This window comes from Rhinoderma darwinii, chromosome 9, assembly GCF_050947455.1.
Source record: "Rhinoderma darwinii isolate aRhiDar2 chromosome 9, aRhiDar2.hap1, whole genome shotgun sequence".
Lineage (NCBI taxonomy): Eukaryota > Metazoa > Chordata > Amphibia > Anura > Rhinodermatidae > Rhinoderma > Rhinoderma darwinii.
In genome coordinates this window covers 18,650,215-18,673,062 of record NC_134695.1, presented here as the reverse complement: position 1 = coordinate 18,673,062, position 22,848 = coordinate 18,650,215, and the positions used below count along the sequence as shown (strand labels likewise).

The 22,848-nt window shown below is 40.0% G+C and overlaps 1 protein-coding gene across 3 annotated transcripts in view; it reads right to left on the bottom strand.

The window, feature by feature from the left end:
* The window catches only part of LOC142660638 (low-density lipoprotein receptor-related protein 5-like), a 298,590-nt gene that overhangs the window by 38,989 nt on the left and 236,753 nt on the right, over window positions 1–22,848 (bottom strand). For all 3 annotated transcript variants that reach the window (XM_075837322.1, XM_075837323.1, XM_075837324.1), the window contains 4 exons: window positions 22,239–22,562; window positions 20,975–21,177; window positions 17,554–17,765; window positions 4,258–4,448 (listed from right to left, as the gene is read on the bottom strand). In XM_075837322.1, the coding sequence (XP_075693437.1) occupies window positions 4,258–4,448; window positions 17,554–17,765; window positions 20,975–21,177; window positions 22,239–22,562 (930 nt within the window). The remainder of the gene's footprint in view (window positions 1–4,257; window positions 4,449–17,553; window positions 17,766–20,974; window positions 21,178–22,238; window positions 22,563–22,848) is intronic.

Sequence of the window (22,848 nt, the reverse complement as noted above, 5' to 3'; positions counted from 1 at the left end):
TATCCTGAATTGCAACCCACATCCTGGGGAAATTGGCCTTCTTAAAATTAAGTGTTTTTGCCCTTCCAGCCTGAGTTCGTTTTTTTACAGTATAGGTAAAAAATAACTATATTGTGATCACTGTTACCAAGGTTTTCATGCACAATGACATTCCCAACAAGCTCTGCATTATCAGAAATGACCAGATCCAGCAGAGCTTCACCTCTAGTCGGGTCTTACACAAACTGGCCCATAAATTTTTTTTGCAACAGGTTGAGAAAATGCAAATTAATATCCTGGCAATTAAAATCCCCCATTATCACTAAAGTACCCGCCTGTGCAGCCCGCTCGATCTGTTTATATAGCTGACCTTCCATCTCCTCAGTTATATTGGGGGGAGGGGGGGTCTATAGATTACACCAAAAGTATTTTTTTCAGTGTTTACCTCCCTCTGTAATTCCACACACATGGTTTCAACCTCCTCACAATCTTCACCCTCTAATGTCTCTTTCACACTCACCATCATATCACTTCTCACATACAGACATACACCACCGCCTTTTCTATTTGTCCTGTCTTTACGAAACAGTGTAAAACCCTGTAAATTTATAGCCCAGTGATGAGAAGAGTCCAGCCATGTTTCAGCATCACCAACTATATCTATATGTTCCTCCAGTACCAAGGCCTCCAGCTCCCCCATTTTGCTTGCTAGACTTCTGGCATTTGTGAACATACACTTTAACTTGCCTTTCAATTTTTCACTATCAGAAATGTGATTATTTGACATTATTTGGGCATTTTTATTTTCATTGCTGTTTTGTAACAAAAGGATCTCTTTATCCTGTTGTGTAGTCCTCTCCCCACAGTCTATTTGTCCCCCCACCAATTTAGTCTGACCCCTCTCTAACCTAACTACCCCTTTATTTTTTACATTGGCCTCCCTCCTCAGCCCTAGTTTAAATACTCCGCCACCCAAGATAGAATTCTGACCCCCCAGCACAGCGGACCCCCTTCCATTTAGATGCAGGCCATCTGCAGAATACAGTTGTGACCCCAATGAAAAGTGAACCCAGTGCTCTAGAAACTCAAAGCCTTCTGCGCTACACCAAGACTTAAGCCATGCATTTAACTCCCTGAGCTCCTGCTGTCTTTCCTGTGATGCGCATGGCACAGGCCGTATTCCTGAGAATATTACCTTGGAGGTCCTTCCCTTCAGTTTGTAGCCTAGTTCTTTAAAATTATTCTTAAGGCTCCTCCACTTACCATTTATTCTGTCGTTGGTTCCCACATGGACCGCGATAGCTGGATCATCACCAGCCCCTCCCAGTAATTTATCCACCCGTTACACCACATGCCGAACCCTGGTACCAGGGAGACGGCAAACCATTCGGTTGAGGCTGTCTTGGCGACAAATTATTCTATCCGTCTTCCTGATTATTGAATTCCCTACAACTACTAAATATCTTGCCTTGCCTGCATTACCATCTCGGCGACTACTAGCTGGGCTGTTCTCCCGGCTGTTAGGGAGATGAGTATCCACTAGGGCTGCCCTTTCTGAGAACAACACTCTCGCATCATCACTCAACTTGGCAATTTTGCTTGGAATAACAGAAACTGGATCGGCTTTTCTTTTCTTAGATCCCTTTCTACTGCCCCTAACTACATGGTGACAAATGTGTTATACAGTACTGCTGGTAATTTTGCTTGCTGGAAAAAAAACCTGGAGATTATATATATATATAAAATATTAGTTTCTATGTTTTCAAAACACAGCTATAGCTAAAGCTATTACTGATCCTAAAAAAATGGTCCCTTCCGCTTACTGGGGAATAGAACATGGTGGATCTTGCATTTGTCCCCACTGGTGTGTATCTGTATCTTTCCAGTTTTGGAGTTTTGCAGTCACTCCAATTATAAGGCTGGGTTCACACGACCTATTTTCAGACGTAAACGAGGCGTATTATGCCTCGTTTTACGTCTGAAAATAGGGCTACAATACGTCGGCAAACATCTGCCCATTCATTTGTTTGCCGACGTACTGTGCAGACGACCTGTCATTTACGCGTCGTCGTTTGACAGCTGTCAAACGACGACGCGTAAAAATACAGCCTCGTCAAAAGAAGTGCCGGGCACTTCTTTCAGACGTAATTTGAGCCGTTCTTCATTGAGCTCAATGAAGCACAGCTCAAAATTTATGGCTGCCAGAGAAGCCTCGCAAAATGCGAGGAGGAGCAATTACGTCTGAAACGAGGCAGCTGTTTTCTCCTGAAAACAGTCTGTCTTTTCAGAAGTAAAAGCCTGCTACCGTGTGCACATACCCTAAGTGTTCAACATGTAGAAAAATAGACTGCACGGCACTCACCATTTGCAAAAAAGTTTATTTTATTCTGCAGAGGCAGGTATAACACGGGAGTTTAAGACAGTTTGGCCTACGGCCGTTTCACGTCCTCCAGGCGCTTTATCAAGGCATACTGGGCGTCAGTGTGCACGCACGTAAATACCCTCACCATGCCTCATCAGTTACTTCCGCTTCTCACAACAATGTATCGAGGTAGAAGTATAAACAATAAATCATGCATATTGGTAACAGTAGATCTATATACTATGTGTCAAATAGGAAATGTATATAAATAGAGGTTTTATTTTAAAAAAAGCTGATAGATCGTTCCTATCATTCAAACTCAGAGGTCCTAGAGCCTCTGCTTTTATTGTCCAATTGGCTTCACAGCGTAATAATTTAACGTGTCAATCACCACCATCCAATGGGGTGAACACACCCTGTATACCCGCAAAAGACATACTCTTGAGGTCCCCACCCCCCATGTGCTTCACGTATATGGTTAATCAATTTTTAGGAGAACCCTTTCCTGTACCGATGGAATAAATATGTTCTCGAACACGTTTAAACAGTGGTTGTATTGTTTTGCCTATTTAAAATAATTGACAGGGGGCAAAAAGTAGCATAAACCAGGAAATTGGATTTGCACGTAATGAGATTACTGACATGTTTTATTGCACCCATTCGGACTATTTTACCTGTGCTCATTTGTCCGCAAAATGAACAATTGCCACATTTATGGTTGCCTACTGGGGCTATATCTTTTAGCCAGTTACTTCTTTTATTTTGAATTGCCAAAAAACGGCCTTTGACTAGTCATGTCAATAATTTGTCGCCAAGACCGCCTCAACCGAATGGTTTGCTGTTTCCCTGGTGCCAGGGTTCGGCATGTGGTGAAACGGGGTGGATAAATTACTGGGAGGGGCTGGTGATGATCCAGCTGTCGTTGTCCATGTGGGTACCAACGACAGAATAAATGGTAGGTGGAGGAGCCTTACGAATAATTTGAAAGAACTAGACTACAAGCTGAAGGGAAGGACCTCCAAGGTTGTATTCTCAGGAATACTGCCTGTGCCATGCGCATCACAGGAAAGACAGCAGGAACTCAGGGAGTTAAATGCATGGATTAAGTCTTGGTGTAGAGAAGGCTTTGGGTTCCTAGAGCACTGGGCTGACTTTTCATTGGGGTACAAACTGTATTCTGCAGATGATTTGCACCTAAATGGAAGGGAGTCCGCTGTGCTGGGGGAGAGAATTCTAGCTGGGGTTGCGGAGTATTTAAACTAGGGCTGAGTAGGGAGGTCAATGTACAAAATAAAGGGGTAGTCAGGTTAGAAAGGGGTCAGACTATATTGGTGGGGGGAGAAACAGACTGTGGGGAGAGGATTAGACAAAAGGATAGGGAATTCCTTTTGTTACAAAACAGCAATGAAAATGAAAATAAAAATGCCCAAATAATGTAAAATAATCACATTTCTGATAGTGAAAGTGAAAAACTGAAAGGCAAGTTAAAGTGTATGTTCACAAATGCCAGAATTCTAGCAAGCAAAATGGGGGAGCTGGAGGCCTCGGTACTGGAGGAACATATAGATATAGTTGGTGTTGCTGAAACATGGCTAGAATCTGCTCATGACTGAGCTGTAAATCAAGAGGGTTTTACACTTTTTTGGATGGAAAGACAGGAAAAATAGGAAAGGTGGTGGTGTATGTCTGTATGTGAAAAGTGATATGAAGGCGAGTATTATTCAAAAACGCTTAAACACTGGTATATTAAAATATCTCCCCCAAAACTCCTGAAGGAATTGAGACAGATTTTTTTTCTGCCAGACAAAAACAGTGTGAACTATCCCTTATAGCTTATTTGCAGTCATTTACTTAAAAAACTTTTATGCATCTTTGTATGCAAATTCAAGTTTCATAATTAATCTTTTAACTCTTACCAGATAAGTCTGAGCTCTCTATACGTTTCAAGTCTGCATCCACCCAAAACACTTTCCCCAACTTGTTGTCTACGACCAAAGCAACAGGCCTGATTAGACCAGTGGTGAAGAGAACTTCTCGTTCTGTCCCATCTAAGGAGGCACGCTCTATCTTTGGGGATCTTTCTTGCATGTTTGTGAAGTACATGTATCTGAAAGTACAAAAATTAACATCAATCACAAAATATCTTGTAATTTATCCATCAAGAGGAAATCAAAATTATTACACGATTAGTCTTTAAAGGGAAGGTGTCACAAATTTTTATTTTTTTTATATATAATTTTGCTTTTAGTATGTCATTAAAATACATTTTATGTATTTGTGTTTTACTTTTTACTTTCTTTTACTTCTCTATGGGGGCTAACATTTTTTTTTTCATCTCTGTATGTGTCGATTAACGACACATACAGAGATGGAATACGGCACATACATCCCCATAGAGAATGCGAACGGGAGACGTTCCATTCACTATAGCGTACACCGTCTGTGTGGGAGCGGCACATGCCAGGATAAAGGAGGGGGATTGTGTGAGGACACTAGAGCGAGTGTGTCTACTCCAAATTTGCAGCATAAAGCAATGAGGTTGCTTTACCACATGCCAATGCTGCAATTTTGGGAATTGCTCCCTCTAGTGACCAGCACATGGAAATTTTATAAATTAGAATCTAATTTATAATATTTCCTGACTTGTGAAAAAATTAAAAAAATTAAAACAATGTGTAATCATTTATATACTAACTGTTTAACTGAAAAATAAAAAATAAAATTTCCAGCGACACATTCCCTTTAAAAAGATACAAATGCTTCTGACTAATAGCTTACTGGTCATGTCCCTCACAGATAAATGCCCATATTTTTTAAAAAAAGAAAGAAAAACTGGAAAAATGAGCATGCGCACCTCTGTTTGGCAATGTGTCAAAACTTAATTTCCTGATTTCCGCATAATTAGTTACCAATGAACTTGGTCATTAAGCGTGCTATAGGCTTTGACAAACCATTCAGTCTGATTTGGGGTTTCTGCTGAATGACTATTGTTCGTGAGCAGCCTTTTTTCTGTAATCTATGTGATCAGATCACTTGTACACACTTGTGAATGCTTAGCCTAATGTATTTTCCCTTAAAGCGTACATAACTTTTAAGCGCCCATTTTTTCTTTTATTTTTAGAATCAGCATGTGTGCATGAGGCATAATACTATTTCTGGCCATTATATAACTTACCACATACGCCAAATTTTAGCAGTTTTACCCTCTGCACGCGCTCTCTCTAATTGTCAGTTTACTCTGAGCTAGTGGGCAGAGACTGCTATCATGTCTGCCATATATAGCACATATAGAAAAGAGGAGAATCCTGCTATCCTATGTCTATCTATCACATACAAAAAAGCAGCAGAAACATGGAGATTATACAGCAATAATGAGCAGTGTAGTCCATCTCATTTTGAGGAGATGGAAAAAGCAGTAAATTCAGAGTGAGTAAAAAGTTGGGAGGAGGAAAGGAGCCTGGTAAGTATAGAAAGAGGCCTTTACAAGATCTATTGATCTATTAGACAGTTTTTTTTTTATATTTGCTTGCACTATTGATTTAATGTTTGTTTACGTTAGTTACCATTTAAGAGGGGCTAATATTCATGTTAGATCATACATATTTTAGATTTACCGGCAGTTGTAGGGTTTCTTGCTGCTCATCAAACCATTAATCTTAATTTTAAAATATACATAATTGGTGACAAATGCATGATTGTGCAAAAACTTGTAGTGTAGTGAAAAAAGTGAATATCAAGCCTTTTAACCTCTTCCCGCATTTGTTCTATCTCATCCACTCTGCGGCTACTGTATTTGCAGCAGATTTTTTGCAACTAATTCCGTTGCGGAAAAACTTGAGTATTTAGGCTGTGTGTCAACTGACCCTAAGGCCTAATTCACACAACCGTGTTCGGTCCTACGGACCGCATGTCGGCCACATTTCCCGGACCGAACACAGTGCAGGGAGATGGGCTCCTAGCATCATAGTTATGTACGATGCCAGGTGTCCTTTCCTGCAGCGAGGCAGAGACTCCTGGCATCGTACATAACTATGATGCTAGGAGCCCGGTCCAGGAAATGCGTCCGACATATCAGGGGATTCCGTTTAAAGGCTAGGTAAACCTTTGAAAACTTTTTTAAAAATAAAAATGCCTATCAGTGTGTTTGGTGCAACTCTGCAATTACATTTTATTAAAAATTATTGTTACTATTTGAGATAAAGCTGCTTTATATCCTGTACAGAGCAGCTGTATCTAGTTCTGAGACCTGAATCCGTCAGGTCAGTGGGACTGACATGTTCAGTGACGGCGGTCGAATCAAGCTGTTATCGATCACATCTTTGTTTATAACTTAGATGTGATCTGTATTTCCGCAGCGCAACTCTGTGCGGAAATTCTGCAGCATTTACAGTAGCAGCAAAGAGGATGAGATTTTGATTTTCTCCTTTGAATTGAATGGGGATGCAAAACCTTAAACAGAAAGCCAAGTGTTGTGACGTTTGTGGCATAATCGCAGCATTTACACTGCAAAAATGTAAACTCTGGAAAAAAAAACTCATACTTACCCAGAAGGCCGTCCTTCTTTCTGCAGTCCAGCCTCCTGGGATGACATTGCATCCTATGTGACCCCTGCAGCCAATCACAGGCTGCAGCTTCACATGGCCTGCAACGTCATCCAGGGAGGCCAGAGCGGACGTAGGAGAGGGGGTAAGTATGAGCGCTTTTTTGCGCAGAGGAATTTCCGTCTGCAAAACTGCACCACAATGCGGTGCGATTTTTCGGACGGAATGTCTTGCGGGTTCCAGGTCGGACACACTGCGTGATAATTATGCAGCGTATCCGAACAGTGGGAACCCAGCCTAACAGCTCAATCCTGCGTGCCAGAGACACACAGGATCCGCTGTCACTGAACCCGTCAATCCCGCTGTCCTGACAGATTCAGGTTTCAGCACACGATACAGCTGCACTGTATACAGGATATAAAGCAGCTGTATCTCAAAAAGTAAAAATTATTTTGAATAAAATGTAATTGCAAAGTTGCACAAAGCACACCGATACACACACACACACACACATATATATATATATATACATATACACACACTTCTATATATATATATATATATATATATATATATATACTTATATATATATATATACATATATATATATTTATTTATAAAAGTTTTCAAAGGTGTACCGGCTGCAGCCTTTAAATAATTTTGTGGGGGAGGGGGGATTTGACTGTAAATTCGTTTTTTTTTTACGAGATATTCGCAAAACCATGGCAAATGACACGGTTATGAAGCAATTTTACAAAAATTGTTGCAAAAAATGTGATTTGACCTTGACGTATGAAGTTCATTTTTGTGTAGGGTAGGGGGGCTTTGCTGTAGATGTTATGCGAGGGATAAGTTTAGTTATAGTTTTTGTGCGGAGGAGGGTATATTCACATGTAGCATTTGAGGTGCAGTTAAAAAAAAATGCATCACAACCACGCAGTCAACTGCACTAATGATTCCGTCAAAACAACGAAAACCTTATAGAACGGAGACAAACGGAAACCATTTGCAACTTATGCGTTACCATTGAAATCAATGGTAATGCAACTGGAAAGCTATGGTTTCCGATTGTTTCAGTTTGATTTCCATTCATGGGTTCCCCTGACAGAAAAGTCAGAAAGAACCCTTGAACGGAGTCCCGACGCAGATGTGAACGAAGCCTAACATATATAGACAAACAGAACAGTCCCAGAGTCACTGGGTAGAGCGCTAGTAGAAGATCTTCCCGGGGACTCGAGCCCAGGGAAAGCTCCACTCCCCAGGCGATGCATCCCACTATATGCCATACAGTGGGATAAGTTTTGGCTAAATTTAACAAAACCAAGGGCATTAACCGGTCACTGCCTGCTCCATGGTTTCGTTCACTGTAATTGACATCAGCACCAAAATCGGTTAACGCGTATAATGTACAAACATAAGCGCCACACTTTCCGTTGTCCACCCCTGGTAATGGAGAGGGCCCAGACATCTAGGCTGTATGGGGCCCAGAAATTCCTGATGGCGGCCCTGGTCAGAGCAGAGAGCAGCTATAAAGAGTGTCACTTACTTTGGAGAGCCTGGCATGGCCATGCATTAGATGAACAGCTCATTGATTACAATAAGAAATGTGTAATGCTTCATTTCTCCTGTGGCAGCACTCTAGGGGAATTGAACTCTTTAACACACAGAGATTAAATCTGATTGCGAAGGGTCTCAGCGGTAGAACATCCTGTAATCATCTTATAGTTGGGAGACCCTTTTACCAAAATAGGTTTGTTCAAAGCTGGGCTAACCCCTTTAAACACTAAACAGCTTAGTGAAATAATCTCCAAATTATCTTCGGGCACACATCAGTTATTGCTATAGAAGTTCTCAGATCTTGCACTTAAAGAAGATGCGATTAGTATATTAAATAAAAAAAATAAAAAAAAGGTCTGGTTTTTATTCCAGAAGCAGCGCCATTTCTAAAAAAGCAGACCCCTTTTCTTCCCCTTCTCATACAACCCCTTTACCTTATTATGGGATTTTCCGCATGGTTCGTACTAGGACAGAAGAACACAAAAAAGTTGGAACTGCTAAGGCCTCGTGTGATATTAACGTTTAAAAGTTGTCTAGCTTTTAATAAATACATTTTAAAAAAGCCTATACACGCCTGTTAAATCCCCCACTTCTCTAGCACGATGGTCCTATGCTCCGCCACCCGTATATTTACATCATACCATTTATGATGTCCCACAGCAGTGATGCCAGTATGTATGGCACAACATCGCTACTGCAATGTTAAAAGTGAATGGTGGGAGATCACTGGACCATCCACACTCACCCGAGTCTGTGGTTTATTACTTTGCTATATTTGACTCGACAACCCTTTACAACGTAAAATCACACTTGGCATAAGTCTAGTTGTGCCCTATCCGTTCATGTTAAAGGGGTCATTTAACGTACTGGCTGAAGTGGTTCCGAGCGGGTAGTCGAAACGTCATCACTGCTGGACAGCAACAGAGAAAGGCAGGGAACACCAGAGCAGTGAGGGATTTGCCACGTGAGTAATACTTATTTTGTAATTTTATCACATAACGTGCGTGCAGCCAGACTTTTCGTATTAAAAGGGTTTGTTCGGGACATTTAAAACATTTGCCAACCTGTTAAACAAACTGGAAAAATATTAAAGTCCCTCAAATATACAGTAGTTAGTAAATATAAGAAACCTTAACCCTTTCAGAACCGAGCTAATTTTGGCCTTCAGGACCAGCCCCATTTTTTCAAATCTGACGTGTCAATTTATGTGGTAATAACTCTGGAATGCTTTTGCCTATCCAAGCGATTCGGAGATTGTTTTCTCGTGACATATTGTACTTTATGCTAGTAGAAAAATTTGGTCAATAAATTCATTGCTTATTTCTGAAAAACACCAAAATGTAGAGAAAATTTGCAAAAATTATGATTTTTCTCATTTTAAATGTATCTGCTTGTAAAACAGATCGTAATACCACACAAAATAGTTACTATTTCACATATTCCATATGTCTACTTTATATTTGCATCATTTTTTGAACATTATTTTATTTGTCTAGGACGTTACAAGGCTTAGAACTTTAGCAGCAATTTCTAACATTTTCAAGAAAATTTCAAAAGGCCATTTTTACAGGCACCAGTTCAGTTCTGAAGCGGCTTTGAGGGCCTTATGTACTAGGTAGACCCCATATTAACCCCTTCCCTCTTTGGCCACTTTTGACCTTCCTGACAGAGCCTCATTTTTCAAATCTGATATGTTTCACTTTATGTGGTAATAACTCCGGAATGCTTTTACCTATCCAAGCGATTCTGAGATTGTTTTCTCGTGACACATTAGACTTTATGTTACTGGCAAAATTTGCCCGATACATTCAGTATTTAATTGTGAAAAACACCAAAATTTAGCGAAAAATTGCAAAAATTAGCATTTTTCTCAATTTAAATGTATCTGCTTGTAAGACAGGAAGTTATACCACACAAAAATGTTGCTAACTAACATCCCCCATATGTCTACTTTAGATTGGCATCGTTTTTTGAACATCATTTTATTTTTCTAGGGCGTTACAAGGCTTAGAACTTTAGCAGCAATTTCTCACATTTTCAAGAAAATTTCAAAATGCTATTTTTACAGGGGCCAGTTCAGTTGTGAAGTGGCTTTGAGGTCCTTAGATATTAGAAACCCCCAATAAGTCACCCCATTTTAAAAACTGCACCCCTAAAAGTATTCAAGACAGCATTTAGAAAGTTTCTTAACCCTTTAGACATTGCGCAGGAATTAAGGCAAAGTAGAGGTGAAATTTACAAAGTTCATTATTTTTTTCCAGAAATTCATTTTGAATCCATTTTTTTTGTACCACAGAATGTTTTACCCAAGAAATGCAACTCAATATTTATTGCCCAGGTTCTGCAGTTTTAGGAAATATCCCACATGTGGCTTTAGTGCGCTACTGGACTGAAGCACCGGCCTCAGAAGCAAAGGAGCATCTGGTGGATTTTGGGCCTCCTTTTTATTAGAATATATTTTAGGCACCATGTCAGCTTTGAACAGGTCTAGTGGAACTAAAACAGTGGAAACCCCCCAAAAGTGACCCCATTTGGGAAACTACACCCCTCGAGGAATTTATCTAGGGGTGTAGCAAGCATTTTGACCGGCCAGTTTTTTTGCAAAATTTTTTGGAACTAGGCCATGAAAATCTATATTTCTTTCAAATAAAATGTAGGTTTAGCTAATTTTTTTTCATTTCCAAAAGAACTAAAGTAGAAAAAGCACCACAACATTTGTAGAGCAATTTCTCCTGAGTAAAACAATACCCCACATGTGGTAATAAACGGTTGTTTGGACACACGGCAGGGCTTAGAATGGAAAGAGCGCCATTTGGCTCTTGGAGCTCAAATTTAGCAGGAATGGTTTGCGGAGGCCATGTCACATTTGCAAAGCCCCTGAGGTGACAAAACAGTGGAAACCCCCAACAAGTGACCCCATTTTGGAAACTACACCCCATGAGGAAATTATCTAGGGGTACAGTGAGCAGTTTGACCCCACAGATGTTTTACAGAACTTATTGTAAGTAGGCCGTAAAAATGAAAATCTACAATTTTTCAAAGAAAATGTAGGTTTAGGTATTTTCTTTTCATTTCCACAAGGACTGAAGGAGAAAAAGCACCATAAAGTTTGTAAAGCATCTTCTCCCGAGTAAAACAATACCCCACATGTGGTAATAAACGGCTGTTTGGACACACGGTAGGGCTCAGAATGGAACTAGCACCATTTGGATTTTGGAATGGTTTCTGGGCGCCATGTCACATTTGCTGAGCCCCTGTAGTACTAGTACAGTGGAAACACCCCAAAAGTGACTCCATTTGGGAAACTGCACCCCCTAAGGAATCATCTAGGGGTATAGTGAAAATTTTGACCACACAGGTTTTTTGCTGAATTAATTAAAATTAAGCCATGAAAATGAAAAATTATTTTTTTTTCCAACAAGATGTAGTTTTAGATACACATTTTTCATTTTTACAAGGTATAGAGAAGAAAAAGCACCCCAACATTTGTAAAGTAATTTCTCCCGAGTACGGTAACACCCCATATGTGGTTATAATCAGCTGTTTACGTATATGGGAGCATTCAGAAAAAAAGGAGCGGTATTTATCTTTTGGAGCGTAGATTTTGCTGGATGGTTAGCGGACGCCATGTTGCATTTGCAAAACCCCTGATGTACCAAACAAAAGTGACCCCGTTTTAGAAACTACACCCCTAAAGGCATTTATCAAGGGGTGTAGTGAGAATTTAGACTCCACAGGTGTTTTTCAGAAATGAATACGCAGTGGATTGTGCAAAGTGAAAATTGCAATTTCTCCACTGATCTGCCCATTCACCGCACAAGATGTTGTGCCCCTAGAGAATCTTACCCCATAAATTGTTAAGCGGGTTCTCCCGGGTATCGTAATACCTTACTTGTGGCCATAAATTGCTGTTTGGGCACACTGTAGGGCTAAGAAGGGAAAGACTGCCATTTTGAGCATGGATTTTGCTTGGTAATAGTTCTGTTTGGGGTTTTGGTGGTATTTCCGTTTATAATGTGGGGGTATACGTAATCTGTGCGGAGTACATCAGAGTATATGTAATCTGTGCGGAGTACATCAGGGCATAATAAGAGGGTATAATAATGGGGTAAATAATACAATTATCCATAGATGTGTGTTACGCTGTGAAGCGATCCGTTATGCGCAGGCCGGCGTCACACTGATAAACGGTTTTCTTTCTTATCCCCCTTTTGTAACGCTCTGCACCTTTTGGGGACTTTTTCTCCTTCGTAGTTTGGGAAATATTACTGGGAAAGTTTTGCGCTGGTATAATACGGGCGCCCTCGCTTCCAGCGGATGTGCTGTGTCCATTCCCTTTCCTAAATACTAGGGCCCTAAAACTGAAGGAATGTTCCCCTCCGGCCTGCGCATTGAGATGTTTTTTCATCACCGCATTACTAGTGCCGTAACTTTTTTATTTTTCAGTTGATGGAGCGGTGTGCGGGCATGTTTTTTGCGAGACGGGCTGTAGATTTTATTGGTACTATTTTAGAACACATACGACTTTTTGAACACTTTTTATTTCATTTTTTGGTAAAGGAAATTACCAAAAACAAGCAATTCTGGAATAGTTTTGTATTGGGTTTTTTATCGGCATCCACAGTGCGCCCTAAATTACATGTTAGCTTTATTCTGCGGGTCGATACGATTACGGCGATACCAAATTTATATATTTTTTTTTATGTATTGCGGCTTTTGCACAATAAAATCACTTTTTTTATAAAATCATTTGTTTTCTGTGTCGCCATATTCTAAGACCCATAACGTTATTATTTTTGCGTGCACAAAGCGGTGTCAGGGATTATTTTTTGCGGACGGATTGCCGTTTTTATTAGTACTATTTTGGAGTAAATGTGACTTTTTGATCACTTTTTATAGCATTTTTTGGAAGGAGATGTGACCTAAAAACAAAGATTCTGGCGTTGTTTTTCATGTTTTTTTTTTACGGCGTTCACCGTGCGGGATAAATTACATAATTGTTTTGTAGTTTGGGTCGTTACGTACGCGGCGATACCAATTATATACAGTTTTTTTTTATGTATTGCGGCTTTTGCACAATAAAATCACTTTTTTTATAAAATCATTTGTTTTCTGTCGCCATATTCTAAGACCCATAACTTTATTATTTTTGCGCGCACAAAGCGGTGTCAGGGATTATTTTTTGCGGGACGGATTGCCGTTTTTATTAGTACTATTTTGGAGTAAATGTGACTTTTTGATCACTTTTTATAGCATTTTTTGGAAGGAGATGTGACCTAAAAACAAAGATTCTGCCGCTGTTTTTCATGTTTTTTTTTTACCGCGTTCACCGTGCGGGATAAATTACATAATAGTTTTGGTCGTTACGGATGCGGCGATACCAATTATGTATAGTTTTTTTAATTTTTACGGGTTTTCGAATAATAAAAGACTTACTATGGGAAAAAAGTCAGTTTAGCTTTATTTTTATTTGAAATGTGTGTGTTTTTATTGTTTTACCACATTTTTATTAACTTTTTTTTACTTTTTTTACTTGTCCCACTAGGGGACATGAGGGCCTGATGCCCCGATTGCTACTCTAATACACTGCACTACATACGTAGTGCAGTGTATTAGCGCTGTCAGTTATTCACTGACAGCAAGCCTATGAGGACACGCCGCAGGCGGGTCCTCATCGGCTCCCGTACAAGGCAGACTCGGACGCCATTTTCTGGCGTCCGATTGCCACAGCAACCCAGTGATGCAATCTATTGAGCGCAGCATCTGAGGGGTTAATCTGCCGAATCGGAGAATAGCTCCGGTCCTGGCAGTTACAGGAGGGTGCCAGCTGTATAATACAGCTGTCACCCCGCGGTGATGGTGCCGGCTCTGCTTCTGAGCCCGCACCATCACTGCGCCGTACATATACGTTAGCTTTGCGGGAAGCACCTCCCGACAGCGCCGTATATATACGGCGGATGTCGGGAAGGGGTTAAAAACGGCACCCCTCAAAGCATTGAAAACGCCATTCAGAAAGTTTCTTAACCCTTTAGGCGCTTCACAAGAATTAAAGCAAAGTAGAGGACAAATTTTATTTTTTTTGCTGAAATTCATTTGTAATCCATTTTTTTCTGTAACACAGAAGGTTTTACCAGAGAAATGCAACTCAATATTTATTGCCCAGATTCTGCAGTTTTTAGAAATATTACCACATGTGGCTCTAGTGTGATAATGGACTGAAACACAGGCCTCAGAAGCAAAGGAGCACCTAGTGGATTTTGGGGCCTCCTTTTTTTAGAATATATTTTAGGCACCATGTCAGGTTTGAAGAGGAGTTGTAGTGCCAAAACAGTGTAAATCCCCCAAAAGTGACACGGTTTTGGAAATTACACACCTCAAGGAATTTATCTAGGTGCACAGTTAGCATCTTGACCCCACAGGTCTTTTGCTATATTTATTGGAGTTAGTCTGTGAAAGTGAAAATCTACTTTTTCTTCTGAAAAAATATATATAAAAAATAAATAAATTGATATTTGCAAGGAATAAAGAATAAAAAGCAACCAAAAACTTGTAAAGCTACTTCTCCCGATTACAGCAATACCCCATATGTGGTACTAAACTGCTGTTTGGACCCACTGAATGTCTCAGAAGGGAAGGAGCGCCATTTGGATTTTGAAGCGCAGATTTTGCTGGATTGGTTTTCAGTGGCATGTCGCGTTTGCAACGCCGTGGAGGATAGCAAAACAGTGGAAACCCCCCAAAAGTGACCCCATTTTGAAGACTACACCCCTCAAGGAATTTTTCTAGGGGTATAGTTAGCATTTTGACCCCACAGTTTTTTTTGCTGAATTTAGTGGTATTAGGCCGTGAAAATTAAAATCTAATTTTTTTCTCCAAGAACATAGAAATGTTTAATTTTTAAAATGAATAAAGGAGAAAAATCACTCCAAAATTTGTAAAGCAATTTGTCCTGATTACAGCAATACCTCATATGTGGTAATAAACTGCTGTTTGGACCCACGGCAGAAGGGAAGGAACAATATTTGGCTATTGGAGCTCAAATTTAGCTGGAATGGTTTTTGGGTGTCATGTCGCATTTGCAAAGCCCCTGAGGTACCAAAACAATGGAAACCTCCCAAAAGTCCCTTAAGGGGACTGGAACGAGCGATCATTAGGTCGCTGGTATAATACACTGCAATACTAATGTATTGCAGTATAATATCATTTTTACAGGCTCCTGTAACAGCGCGATCGCTGTTTCTGTCTGTTAGTCCCGGGTGTCAGCTGTAATACACAGCTGACACCTGCAGAATATGGAGCGGGCGCAGCGCATGAACCCGCTCCATATATAACCCCCCGCACCACGACATGCTATTAAGTCGTGGTGCGCGAAGGCGTTAATGCGCAGCGGATGGTGCAAAGTGAAAATTACAATTTTTACCTGATATGCCATTTTAATGCACAATATGTTGAGCCCAGTTTGTGCCAATGAAGACAAATACCTCATACAATGTTGAGCGGGTTCTCCCGGATATAAAATATCATATATGTGGAAGCAAGCTGGTGTTTGGGCACGCTGTGGGGCTCAGAAGGGAGGGAGCGCAGATTTTGCTTGGTAACTGTTCCGTATGGGGTTTTGCTGGTATTTCGGTTTATAATCTGGTGGCATATGTGAGCTGTGCGGAGCACATCAGGACATAAGAGGTTATAATAATGGGGTAAATAAATAATAATCCGCAGATATGTGGCCGATGTCACACTGATAAATGGCGCCCGATCTTATCCGCTTTTGGACACTAATCAATTTCTGTCGCTATATTCTGAGAGCCAGAACTTTTTTTATTTTTTCTTCACCGGAGCTGTTTGAGGGCTTATTTGTTGCGGAACAATCTGTAGTTTTCATTGGTACCATTTTAGGGTACATGTGTTTTTTTTTTATCACTTTTTATTAGATTTTTTGGGCAAGCAAAGTGACAAAAAAAAACTAATTCTGACCATGTTTTTTGTCTTTTTTTTTTTTACAGTGTTCACCGTGCGCTATAAATGACATTTTACTTAATTCTGCGGGTCGATACGATTACGGCGATACCATATGTATATTGTTATCTTATGTTTTGTGGCATTAGCGCAATAAAATCACTTTTCGATAAAATTATTTGTGTCACCATAGTCTGAAAGCCGTAACTTTTATTTTTCAGTCAAAAAAGCTGTCTAAGGGCTTGTTTTTTGCGGGACGGGTTGTAGTTTTTATTGGTACTATTTTGGGGTACATGCGACTTTTTGATCACTTTTTATTCTATATTTTGGGAGGGTTGATGACCAAAAAATAGTGATTCTGATATTGTTTTTTAATTATTTTTTTTGCGGTGTTCACCGTGCAGGAAAAATAATATTATAGTTTTATAGTTTGGGTCGTTATGAATGCGGTGATACCAAATATGTGTACTTTTTTTAACATTTTAATTTTTTTCCTATAATAAAAGTCTTATTATAGGAAAAAAAGCATTTTTTGTTTTTGTAACTTATAACATGTTTTTACACTTTTATAAAAACATTTTTATAACTTTTTTTTTTTTACTTTTTACTTGTTTTACTTGAAGACCTGCAGCACTGATGGCTGCTATAATACATTACACTACCTAGGTAGTGTAACGTATTATAAACTTTCAGTGTGACGCTGAGGGTCAAACTGACAGGAAGTTTATGAGGACAGGCCTCCGGCTGGTTCTCGTAGGCTGCCGTGCATGGCAGACCCGGGGGCTGTTGTATGGCTTCCGGTTTTGCCTTATAACCGACTGCAGCACCCGCAATCGGTCCCCGGGAAAGTTTGTTGTAGCAACAAACTTTCCAGTTTGTTATAGTCACAAACTTTCCCTGTGATCACATGGCCGGGACCTGAACCAATTAGGTCCCGGTCATGTCTCGGGGACCAGAGGCAGGGGATAACAGCGCGATCCGGGTGTCAGCCCTACTCTGAGACACCCGGATCGCGCTTTTAACATCCAACGTTGGCGCTGCACAGAGCCCAGCAAGTGCCGACGTGAATTTACTGTGGGCAGTCGGGAAGCGGTTAAAGGTATCCTCAACTTTAAGACACATATTAATTCTGGTTAACCCTAAAATCAAACAACTTACCCTCGTTCTGCATTCAAAGCAATGGCCCTAGGCTTGTCGTGTTCTTCACGCAAAACTGTGCCAATATATTCTCCAGTAATCCTGTTAATGTGGATGCTGTTGGTGGCCTCACACGTCCAGTACAAGGTGCGGCTGTATACATCTATGCTCAAATCATGCGGCTGTTTTTCTAGGGTTTGGCTCTGGTTTGGAGTGGATAATATCACAAGAGGCTAGGGAGAAAAAACAAATTACTAATTAATATATGGCAGCAGATAAACATGGCAGATTTACCAGAGGCGAAACTTGTAGTTCCTGGGCCCCAATGCAAAATTAATAACAGGGTCCACCCTCCAACCATGTGCCATTTATAATACTGGTGTCTTGATTAGTGGCAGAGGGGCCTTTGACACCATAGCCCTGGTGTGACTGCTACTCTATAGTTACGCCCCTAAGATTCACCAATGTATTTACACTCGTTTTCTGCAGTAAATACATACAAAAATATGGTGGTATGGTGACCCTGCATCATTTTTCCCAACACACATGCATTAATGCAAAAGTGCATTACATGTTTATTTTGCGTAAAGCTATGTATTCTGTTCTACAATAGATATTAGTTATTGCTAGATAGTTATAGAAGATTTTTCAATGAAAATACAATGCTCTACTTTTAGAGTTGGCCGTTTAGATTATGATCAGAGATATGCGAAAAACATGTTCTGCCAAAAAATAAATATTAAATGTTTAGCTGCAAACACTAAATTTGGCATCAGTGCCACCCACCTAAAATATTTACTTATATTACTAGATTATTTTTATTATTCACAAGGGTTGGGTTATCTTCTTTGGTCTGAGTGTAGGCAAGTTTATGTCCTGCTTACTTTTAGTGTTCCTTTAATGTGGAAATCGGTGGTGGAAAGTAACGGAAGACATTTATCGAACATCTGCAGCAAAATTAAAGCAGACAACCAGTTCTGTTCTTATACTGGGCAATGTTTAACAGATATGTTCTTTCTTTTCGGCACTTAGGCCGCTTTATCAGTGACTGAAGCTTAGTTGCATTGTACTCACTTAGTTACAGTTACTCATGATGATGATGACTAGACAAGGTTTTGTCACACAGTTATAATGAAGATCACCGCTCAGGCTCCAGACTGTACTTATAATCTCTTATCTTATTTTGGAGATTATGGAGGAAAGTATACTCACACTGTACACCCCGCAGGCAGAGATGGTACTGGCTCTAGCTGTTCATGTGATGCTATGCATCATGGGATTGTTAGAATAGCACAGAGAAAAGAAGATATGCTTCCGACACAGTAGCGATCACTCCTTCCCATACATAACCGATTATTGCTCCTTGTAAAAGGAGCAAACGAGCGCCGATCAACGAGCTGTCTCGATAGGCAGTCGTTTGTAAAAGGACACTTAGATTCCTTTTACACGGGCTTAACGGTCCCGATTGACTATATAACAAGTCAATCAGCACTTATTTAGCTCCATTTACATGGAGCACTCAACGCTACTATATGCCATCGAACATTGATGCGATCATTCAGGCACATACTGTACAGTTTCATTATTTTTGGCAGCACATCCCTGTTTACACGGGGAGTTGTGCTGCAGACAACCAATGAATTTGTTGGCAGCATAAAACATGCGTTCATCTGTCAAAACGACTGCTCGTTTATCGGCTGATCGCTGGGCCTGTTACACAGACCAATGATCAGGAGCGAGCATTTGTGTACTCATATGCCTGACTACCAACCTGTGCAAAAGGGCCCTAATACACATATGTTTAAGTAACAAAGCAATTAGCTGGCTCTCACATATCCTTTTCTCACACTAAGGGTACTTTTACACGGCCCGACATGGGCCGTGTAAACGAGCACCTATCAATGAGACAGCTGATCGGCGCTCGTTTGCTCCTTTCACAAGGCGCTAGTATGGGGACGAGTAATCGTTACTCTGATCGCTCGTACCCATACATTTCTATCATGTCGGCAGCACGTCTCCCTGTTTACACAGGAAGATATGCTGCCAACGATGACAATATTTTGGTAATTTAAAACAATATAATCAGCCGATGAACGAGATGATCTCATTGCATTCTGTGAACGCTAGTTTGCCCAATAATTGTCCGGTGTAAAAGGGCCCTTATATATATTTTTATAGCAGCCTTTAAGTCCATGTCCCATTACCCACCTACAAGTCGACAAAATGCAGCTCTTAGACAGTAGTCAGAAGAGTGCAGTGTTATTCTATTGAGTTCAGTCATATCGTACCTTTACCTAAAGCAGTAAGTAATTCTCCATGCAATGGCCAAAAATATATTTTCCAGCTTAGAACTGAAGCTAAAGGAGGATGTTTCTTGTTACTCAGTTGTTGTGCAATCAGATGGATGGTAGAAGGCACAGTATAGGTCATTTACAGCTGTAAGGCTACATGTTTTATCCATTTAAGCAGCTAACCGATGATAGGTGAAAATAAATGTGCAATTTAAGTTGATGACACTCTCCTTTCTCCAGCCCCATCCCAAAAGATCCATCTGTTCTTTGGCTTAAAAGCCAAGCACCCATAAAAGCTGGCATCATTACAACCCAGATTCATTTCAATTGCAATTCTATTCAATTGATGGCATGTTTGTCTTTAGAGCGTGTGAAATACCAAGCATGCAAAACTAGTAACGTTGGGACTGGTCAAAATACCTCAACATGGAAAGAGTCTTTGATTTCGGTCTACTGAGACTTTACCTTTGAGTGAACATGGCCATGATGTGCCATGCAGGAAAATCTAAGGGTGGTCTCCATTTCATACGCACACAGGAACCTCCAGAAATTAGTTTGCTTTTAATGCTTTCTTTTTAAATTTTTCCCGCTGCTCTATAACCGTTGTGATGACACTAGCTAGTTATTAGTAAACCACAAGATAAAAAGCTACAATATTCTGAATGGAAAAAGAAGACAGTCATCCAATGACTCTGTAAAAAAAAATTGCCCACTACGTGAAAGCAAACCTCTCAAATATTGATATCCAAATAAAACTATGTAATGTCGTATTTCTATATTTTATATGCTCGTCATGTGTTAGGGCATACCTTTACTAGGCCCCAAGATGTCCATATAAAACATTAAGCCTCGGTGATCGCAATGCCAGAGCTGACGAACAGGTCACAAAGGGAGACCCCCAACATTGACCAAGGTGTTGAAAGTGTTAAGTTAGTCAGTCATATCAAAGCCGGGGCCTGTGACGGCTTGGACACATCCACTGTGCCTGCGCAATCACGATTAGTGACAGGATAACCCTTCCCCAATATGCGAGTAAGTGATTTTGCAGAAAGGGATAAAAATTAAACTAGAGAATATCCTCAATTTGCTGTACAATAAAAAAAACAAAAAAACACACACAAATTACTTAAGATGAGGAGCAGACATCCTACCTGTGTACCATCATCCTTTACCCTTTTGATGATATTGTGCCTCCCATCCACCCAGTAGATGAATTTGTCTACAGGGTCATAAGCAATGGCTTTGACATTCCTGAGGCCATGAATTGGAAGGATGATGTCTGGACTCTGCTGTTCATCTACTAACATTCGATTGATTGCGGTTTTCTGGCTAAACAGAAGGAAGCTGGAAGGCACTGCAACATAAAACACAGCACAGTACTTAATATTAAGGAATAGCTTATTGAAATATACAAAAACTGAAAAACATATAATTGGTGATCTGCCCAGAAAAATGAGCAAAAACTATTGATTTCTATCATTATAAGGGGTTAGACTATTTTTTGCTGTCAAGTGTCATCAATGGGATTACTTTGGAAATGAGTTTACTTCCACTTGATCCAGTTCTGATATAAATATAATACATAGGAGCTATAATTAACGGCCTTTTAATGGTATTTTAGGTCTAGTGATCTCTAAAGGGAAAATCTATTCTTTAAAAAGCAAATTAATATATAGCACTTCAGTGCGGAATACATAAAAATAATTGTTCAGTGATTATTCCTTGACATTAGCTACTTGCACTACCCTAAGCTGTGTACGTTTTAGACAGTGTAAACTTAGACCAGTCAGAAGATGGTGCATGCTGTTTTGATAAATTTGGTGCATCAAGCTAGACACTTTTCTCCTTTTTATACGGTCTATGATTTGGCTTATTTTGCAATACAATTTTGTGCCAGATCTTTGTTGCGTATTAAGCCCCGCCCCTTTTCAGGACTTTTTATTTTATTTTAAAAAAAGGGTCTAAAGAGGTGCACATATTGGTTCTAAAATGAAATGCGCCAAATGGCGGGACATTTTTCAACACATTCTAGGTGCAGACCCATTAGTAATTCTGCCCCATTATGTGGATGTCAATCAATCTGAAGACAAGCACCGTAGGGCAGACTTAATGCATTTTTCTTACGTAATTGCATTGAAAACTATGGTGTTCAGACTATACACCATATTTACCAAGCCCACTCCATATTTCTTTACTTTTTGTCAGAAAAAACAAGCTTATCATTTAATTACGGGCTGTGGTATAAAACGTCTGGTAGTTATTTGCCTGTACACATTCAGTACTTTCTGCTAGTCATGACTAAGAAAATATATGCTGGCTCTTCCCCATAGCCCCCAGTAAGCATAATGTTAACAGTAATGCTCGAGTCATTTAGAGTCGTCTGTAAATAAAGTAATGAACACTACTGGTGCGTACAGCTGCAGTTCCTGTGGTTGGAGTCCAGAGTGTAATGAGAGGAGCAGCTACATCTGTATCCATTTGGCACAGCCAGGCAGAGCTGACTGCAGTGTCCATTGTTCTGCATACATTCGTTGGAGCCGTCTTGCCGGGAGGAATGGAATACCAGAATGTCCATAACCAAGTCCAAGCGACCTTGGATCAAAGTACGATTCTTGCCATTCACTTTGTCTGCCCTTTCAATGCTGTGCAGGTTCCAGTCTGTCCAGTAGATGTAGTCACTGTACTGGGTTAGTCCAAAGGGATGAGGAAGGTCATCAGCAATAATCTCTCTGTCTTGGCCTGTTGAGCATAGACATTTAAAGGTCATTTTGCAGTTTACAGAAACATACATCTGTTGGACAGGATGCCTCTATATGTTAAGTTACTGAATGGTAAATGAATAATACGGAGACTGGATTTTTTGCTGATCTGTAAACTGTGAAATGCTGAAAAAAAAAGGCTACGTAAACTTTGATACCTTTCTTATGTAATGTATGTGTTTAGTGATTTTACATTTTTTTCTAATAAATATTTATTCAAAATGTTATTTAGTTTTAGTGCTGCAGGTTTTATGTATCCACTATAC